General features: G+C 40.7%; 1 protein-coding gene across 4 annotated transcripts in view; it reads right to left on the bottom strand.

Moving 5' to 3' along the window:
• LOC111927841 (uncharacterized) overlaps positions 1–6,706 on the bottom strand; it is a 56,002-nt gene extending 49,296 nt beyond the window's left edge. For all 4 annotated transcript variants that reach the window (XR_015287493.1, XR_015287492.1, XM_086891246.1 and 1 more), the window contains exons 1-7: positions 6,526–6,706; positions 6,173–6,273; positions 5,760–5,829; positions 4,616–4,746; positions 2,868–2,956; positions 1,609–1,708; positions 201–244 (exon numbers count right to left, since the gene is read on the bottom strand). Coding sequence is in view for 2 of the 4 variants with exons in the window: in XM_086891246.1 (XP_086747372.1) it covers positions 201–244; positions 1,609–1,708; positions 2,868–2,956; positions 4,616–4,746; positions 5,760–5,829; positions 6,173–6,273; positions 6,526–6,691 (701 nt within the window). In the remaining 2 variants the exon portion in view is untranslated. The remainder of the gene's footprint in view (positions 1–200; positions 245–1,608; positions 1,709–2,867; positions 2,957–4,615; positions 4,747–5,759; positions 5,830–6,172; positions 6,274–6,525) is intronic.
• Positions 6,707–8,145: the final 1,439 nt, after the last annotated feature.

Consider the following 8,145-nt stretch of genomic DNA (forward strand, 5'->3'; position numbering starts at 1 on the left):
TTCTAGAATGAAATTTCTATAATTTCAATTCCATGTGAGAGTAGTAAGTGAGCCTTGAAAAAGAACTCAAAACCTAACAAAAACATATAAATAAATGAATGCAGTGATAATAAGAAAAATAAGTACATGCTGAGAAAGTTGGTATCTTGACATTATGATATGAAATACAGATTTACCCCATTCCTTCTTATATCATTTACCTTCCCGCAGCTAGCAAGTCATAGTCATCCCTATTCCAGCCAAACTAGAAGAAAAACACAAATATTTTAAATACACAAAAGTTTCATACAGTACAAGAAACTGCACACAGTATGTTCTTTGCTTTGAATAGTAATGCATTGGATATATTTTAAATCTAAAGAATTGGCAGGCACTGTACATGGATTTGAGTTCCTATACAGCAAATTAGCAAAGAAACATCTAACACATTTCAGTTTTCCTCCTACTGATACACCCCAAAAAATTTTAACTGTGAAAGTCATACCCTCCTCAAAAAACCTGTAAGTGCAACATCCTTATTACTCAAAACCTGCACAACCTACAGGTTTAAAAGTATAGTACCTATCTTGTGTAACCTGGACAAACAAACCACTATGCACCTTCAACTTTTGAAAATTATCAGTTCCTGGAGTACTACCAGTCACCCTCAAAAATTCTAAGTATGCTTTCTGTTTAACTGGGAATTTTAACTAGAATCTTTTTCCTGAGTTCAACTTGCAAGCAATCCAGTAATTGTTTCTTACTTAGAACTTTGAATAAATCTTCCTAAAACCTTTCCTAAATAAATTAGATAAGGTCTCTCTGGAGTAGATAATACAGTAGTACAGGAGTAGATGATAGTTGTTATTTTGAGAAAGTAAACAACCAGGAATAAAATCAGAAGTCATAATGGAAATTATAAATGGAAAATTGATTAGGCAGTGTTTGACATGCATGCAGTAAAAAGAACATGATGTCTTAGAAAGCATGTTTTTAACTACACACATATTCTCCTATTTTTTTTTAAATATGCACCATAAGAATGCTTCTATATTTCACTATGTGATCCTTCACAAAAATAAAAATTAATGAAATCCTATTAAAAATACTTCAGAAAACGACAATACCATGCTTGTTGGATTTTTTGAATTCCAAGGAATTTCAGAAATGCTGCACAGAAACTTGACTACTTTAAACAAAACTGCTTACCCACTGAACAACAAAACCCAGTGTTTTAAACCACCTCATATGCTACCTCCCAACCAGAGTCAGCTCTACTATCGACACCTTGTGGTAAAGAAAAATATACTTGCACATTAAATTTTGAGGAAAGGAAACGGAAAAAAACACAAAACAAATGGTAAGAGTGAAATACTGGTGAAAGAGGCTAAGACTTCCTAAACTACACTTGTGCTTTCCAGCTTAATGGTATACAAGTTAACAAATATCCCTGCTGCCAATTTAGGAGTAGCTGAAGCTGACATTTCACGCAGGTAGGAAAAAAATACAATGTTCATTATTTTTAATTTAGTATCTACATTTTCATAAGGATCAAAAGCTGCCTGACAGTGACTGCTGAATATTCACTCACATATATTCATTATCATTCAGAAATTAACTTGTACTTACAGAATGAATGAGTGGTCCCAATACAATCCCGCTGTCTACACATCTGCCCGTCACAACAATATCAGCTCCAAGGTCTAGAGCTCTGCTTATCGGTCTTGCACTAAAAATGACAAAACACAGAAGTAAGTACTTTTGTCTTTTAAAGTATCATTTAAAAAACAGTTCCCTGACACATACAGGTTAAAAATCACATAAAAATTGCCTAGGAAATCAATAAAATCTACTTTGACAACCAATTTGTGAGATATGTACATCAGAAGTATTTTAAAGAGCAGTCATGAGGGCACTATCAAATTCAGATACCTAAATAACGCAACTGAAACACTTCTCTTAATGTCCATAGAAACTTAACTGAGCAAAGTGCAGAGACTTCTATCATCAATTACAGAAAAGAGTGTTTTTCAGAGATTCATTATCCATTTAACTTGTAGATGAGCATATAAAGATGGAACATTCTTCAGGAAAAAAGCCTGGTGACTTAGTCCTCCAATTTTAAACCTTTCAGGTCAATTACGTAAGTGATTTAAGAACTCACAATATTGTCCAAATTCAAGAGCACTGTGCAAGAACAGGATCACCAGGATCAGCAACTGGAAGAGATGCATGTGACCACTGTCTAATTTCTCAGTCCTTCTCCTTTACTAGACCAGATTAACATTGTTTCATCTGAAGTGGATGGTGAAAACATGCCTTCACAAAGAGGTAGCTAGAACACCTGAATTCAGAGATTTATGAAAATCCTAAGTATCATAAGTATCATAAAGGAAGGAAGCGAGATCTTTCAAAACAGGTGACCATCCTGAAAAACCAGTTTCCAAAATTTCAAGAGTACAAAGCCTGGCACTGAGTTCAGCACAACATAACAGAACCTCCTACAGCACTCAGACTATATCCCAGTACTTGAATTCCTTGCTGGCACTTCTCTAGTGACAACTTAGTAAACTACTCCATTCTGTAACAGAATACTCAGCATATGAAAAAGCATTTTTGCAATTGCTGTAATTTAACTAACACTGTTTTGGCTTGAACTAAAACCTGATGATTCACAGATGGTGTATTGCTAAGGAGTCATAACTTGCAAGGTTATAACTGAAGTTCATTTACAAGTTACAAACAGATTTTTTTTTCTGGTTGCCTGAGTAATTTAAAGGTGAACCTCAAATACTAAGTGGTTCTAACTGCAAAGCAAAACAAATTCCTGTATTCAATGTGTTAAATTTAGTTGTTCATAATAAATACAACTTGCTAAAATAACTCACCCAAGATACACATTCATGCTGTGAATATTCTCTGGAAATTGTTTGCCACTCTCTAAATCGGTGATACCAGCTCCTTTTAATTTCTCTTTCTATTAGAAAACAAGAAAAATATCCAAGCTATGAATATTTTGAATTTTCTACTGTAAGCTTCTCATTAGTATCAAACAATAAATCCACTTCATAGCAACTCTCAGCCAAGTATAATTATTAACAGTATTAACAATACCAATCAGTGGAATGGCTAAAAGCCTTAGATACACTTTTAACCACAACTTTTCCAGCATGCAGAAAATTAAGTCAGTCTTCAAAGAATGTTCATTTATATATAACCAACAACAACAATCTGGTGTATTTCCTAGGCTTTAAACTGTGTTTAATTGCTGTACAAATAAATAAATCAAGCCCTGCAAACAGAAATGTATCTGCCACATCTGCAATGGTGTCATGGCCAGAGAACAAGGCTAATCCTGTAGCTTCATATGGTACTGAGAATAAATTCTGTTTCCAGAAAAGTGGTTGGGGGGTAGTGTGTGTTTTTGACCATGAATTAGGCAATTTGGCAATCCAGTGGATTGAGGGGACTGTGACTGCACAGACACAATGTCCATGTAAACACTAATTTACAAGTGGGATCTGTAGTGTGGGAAAAAACCCCAAAACTTCCACTCTGAAGTAATTTGGTATTCTATGTTAATGACTGAAATCCTCCAAACCACAAGTAACGTTTACCATGTTTCATGTATCAACAATATAAATGTCTGTAGGCCATAAAAGTTGTGTCTTTTTTGTTCTTGTAAGTTATGTACTGACAACAGCATAGAAAAACAATGCATTTCAGATCAGACATGTCCATAACAAGCTCAAATTTGTACCAGTAATGAAATTCTGGCCCACAGACAGTAATTTCAGTAGGGCAGAAGTTTCTTAAAAGGAAGTCCAAGCATCACACATAACTTGCAAATAAAGAATCTTACTTGATGATCTTCCACATTCAAGAGCATGCAAGGAGTAACAGATCCTATGCAGATAAATAATTTTCCAAGTTACAGGCAGAGATTTAACCACAGTGCAAACCTCTCCTCTCTTAACTACTATTATGTATAAATTCTTTTCCCAGTAGCTTTTCAGGTATGGCCAACTTTTGGTTTTTTTTTTTTTTCAGATTTCATAGATAAAGTGTAATTCTTTAAGTTAAAAAAAAATCCCATCATTTAATCTTTCAATTTTTATTTTTTTTTAATATTTAAACATCAATCTTTTCACATAACATTACCTTACTGTTATAAACTAATTACTTCAAACCAGAAAACCAGCTGTCTATAAACAAAACAACATCAGGAAATGCCTGTAAACCACTAAAAAAGCTAGAAGGGATAAACATTTGAATGTGTGGTAGCTACACCATATTCAGAAGAATTAGCATGCATGATTATCTAGTTTAGACAGAAGCAGTAACAGCCTGTAATAGCTTCCCCTAAAGAGCAGGCCGACGTTACAGCAAATTCACATTTTGCTTTAAAAAGCGAAACAGAAGACCCACAAGCTTATAAAATTCACCTGCACTAGATACCAAAAAACAGATATGCCAAGAATTGTATTTATGCATTAAGAAAACCAGAAAGATAATGAAGAACAATGCCTCTGATAGAAGAAGACTACTGCATAAAGACACAGAAAATTCTTACGGAACAGCAAATGCCACCTTCAAGCTATACAGACTCATGCTATTAGTGCTTAAAGTGAAATACCTCACTCATCAGATCATCTCCAGCAACAACAGCTATTTTCAAATCAACATCTGCTTTCTTTGCCACCTCCTGAAGGGCAGCTGCACAAGCAAGTGGATTAATTCCACCCGCATTACTGATGACACGAACACCTAATAGAAAAACAAAAGGCAAATAAACCTCAGTAGCGTCAATAATCAATCACCTGTACTTTTCAAAGTCTGCTGAAACCCAAGTAAGGTACCACCTTCACAAGGTAACAGACATTCAATCAAGAAAAATATGAAAACCACATTAAAACATAAACCACATTTAACCTGTGAAAGGATCAGAATAAAGCAGTATAAAATTGTTTAGAGGAAAATAACTGCTATAGCTACTTCTCATCTATCCTTTATGAATGGAAGGAGAAAGTGACCAGAAAGACACATGTAATGAGGCAGACAGACAGCATCAAACATCTCCGACAGCAACAGTAGTAGACACTGTGAAACTTTACTTATGTAAACAAAAAAAGAATGAGTGCAAAGTCATATTGTAGAACTATGTAGGAATTTTGAAAAACTTAAATTACCTTGAAAACACCTAGATGTCATATTTTAAAAAACATCTGTAGAACAATTTGCCATTCACAAATTAAAGCTACATTAGGAAATGCATGGAAATATACGTATATATTTACAATTATATCAAATATCCTCAATCAACCCAATTTCACCATCAGGCCTGTACCCCACATCAATTACAATGAGATTTTTCCTAGAATGGTTTGGGTTAAAAAGACCTTAGAGATCACCTAGTTCCAAGTCTCCCACTATGGGCAAGGCTATTCAGGACTCCATCCATCCTGGCCTGGACCATTTCCAGGGATGGGACATTCACAACTTCTCTCAACAACCTGTTCCAGTGCGTCACCACCCTTACAGTAAAGAATGTTCTCCTAGTCTCCAGTCTAAATTACCCTCTCTTCAGCTTATGGCCATTCCCCCTTCTTCTATCACTACACATCCTTGTAGAAATTCTACCTCTCTTGCAAGCCCCTTTTAGGTACTGGAAGTGCTGTAAGGTCTTCCCAGAGCCTTCTCTTCCTCTGAGTGAACAGCCCCAACTCTTCATAAGCAAGCGTACTGAATTAACACACAAACTCATGCAAGGAGTAGCATACCTTTCCTGTGAATATCTTTTATATAGGGACCCATGGCAGTGGAGACAAAATCCGGAGTGTAACCTAAAACCTGAAATAATTAAGAGCTGTAACCATTTCTTAAAGAATGTCAACCAAATCCGCCTCCTCGGTTAACACAGAAAACAGGGAAGAAAAACTACCCCTCAAAACGTTTGGGGAATACGATGGGAAACGATATGAACAACTTCACTAGATGAAACTGTACAGATGCAAATAAATACATGCGAATAATAAAGTTTACTTAAGAAACCGTGTCCCCGTAAGCAGGTATGCCTTGAACAGCTTTCGGGCACGATCTGGGCTGAAGGAGAGTTTGGCAGGTCGCGAAGTACCGGAGCGCACCCTCCCCGGCCAAGCCCGGCACGTTGGGGCCGGACATCGGCTTTACTTACGGGAGACCGGGCCTTGGCGGCCGTCAGCAGCGACATGGTGATTTCGGACAGGTAATCGAAGACGAGGAAATCCAGCTTCCCTCCGTACAGCAGCTGCGGCACTGGCGGGGCAGGCAGGAAGGCACCATCAGCACGGGGCACCCGCGGTGCCGGCCCTACCCCCGATGCCGGCCCGCCCCGCCCGGCCGTGCGGCGGCAGCCCCGGCCCGGCCGCTTGCGCAACGGGGCTGCCTGTGGCGCTGGGGCCGCCGCCCGCCGGGCTCGCCAGGCCCCCGTGCCCGTGCCCCGACCCCCGCCGCCCCGCTGGCTGTCCCCGCCGCCCCCCGGGCAGCCGCTGCCGCCCCACCGCCCACCTGCGGCCGCCGTGTCCCCCCAGAAGCCCGAGGCGCAGCCGATGCGCACGGCGGCGCCCGCCGGGGGCTCGCAGGCCGCGCTGCGCCGGCGGCTCCAGCGGGGCGGGCGGGCGGCGGCCCCCAGGAGCCGCGGCCCCCGGGCAGCCAGCAGCGCGGCGCAGCTCATGGCGGAGCGCGGGCACCGCCTCGGCCGCGGCCGCCGAACACAGCGCTGGGGAGGAGCTGGGGCCTGCGGAGGCGATCGGGAAAAGGGGCGGGAGGAGTTTATAAAGCCGGAGTGCGCGGGGGAAACTGCCGGGAGGCTGTAGGGCGGTGATGGTCCGTGTGCTCGGAGCCGCTGGACACGGCTCGGTGGCGGGCTGCCGCATCCCCGAGGAGCTGCGGGCTTGGCGGGCGCGGCCGTGTCACCACCGGAGCGAGCGGCGGTGTGTCGGGGCAAAACCTCGGCTGGGGAAGCCCCGGCACAAGGCTCGGAATAACTTCAGAAGCGTGTCCGTCCGATTATGGAATCCTCATGAAACCCTGTCCTCCTCTCCTAAGTAAAAAACGTGTTTACTAAAAACATAAGACTGTGTGTGTGGGAGTGCACGTCTGTGTTCTGAGAGAAAGTATTTCTCAGGTCCTGGACGGAATTTGTCGTCTGTGGACGTGAGGAAGATGTCAGCAAGCCGGGAAATTCCCTCCTAGGTAAGGAGGAACGATTTCCTAGCCCTGATGTCTGAGCTGGAGGGCTGTCTCCGGACACCTGCACAGAGAGCTAATCGTGTACAGGCACTCCAGAGCCATTCTGACATGAACCAGCACCCTGCCTCAGCCAGGCTCTGACGTTCTACCCTTGACACAGCAGCAGCTTGGCCTTCCTCAACAAGGCCACTGCTATTCCAATTGGGTTTGGATTGTATCTTGTACATGATATCATAGTAAAATTAGGATTTGATTAATAAAATTGGGATCTCTGCAGGAAGGATGAAAAGTAAAACGTTTGGTGTAACACTGACGATGCTAAATATGTGGTGATGATGTGAGGGGGTTTTATTGTTTTATTGATGTAAAAAGTAGCCATGTTGAAAATAAGTAAGTACTTCTGGAAATCGTTGATAAGGCTTCCAGGTAGACTGTTTTCAAATTGTGATTAGAAATAATGCAGTTGAGAGAAGATAGGAATAGTCAACTCAGAATTTGGTTCTTTATTTAGCGAGGTACAGTGTTTTCCTGTTGCAGAGAAGGACTATAAAGCACCATTTTACTTTCTCAGTGCCTGAGTGATGAACGATTCCTGTCTTAATCTATTAAACTGGCAGAACCAAGGGGGTCATAAGAAAGAAAATTTGGTTCCCTATACAGATTTTTATTATTACACTATGAAAGTATGTCATTATTATGTTGAAAATTTGCGTGTTTTGAGTCCCTATAAACTAGTAAACATCCAAATAATCACTGTAGGGAAGAAAAACCACCAGGTAACGTATGAATAGTTGACTCCAGAGAGCTTTGTCCTAAATATATATTTATTGTAGCTCCTTAAAGTCAACTTTGAAACAAGAATCAGAAAGAGTAGTGTCTGGTATATGTGGCTATCTGTAAAGACATACAGATGCTCTTTGTGAATGTATTTTAAAG

The sequence above is a fragment of the Cyanistes caeruleus genome, chromosome 5 (genome assembly GCF_971803275.1).
Source record: "Cyanistes caeruleus chromosome 5, bCyaCae1.hap1.1, whole genome shotgun sequence".
Taxonomy (NCBI): Eukaryota; Metazoa; Chordata; class Aves; order Passeriformes; family Paridae; genus Cyanistes; species Cyanistes caeruleus.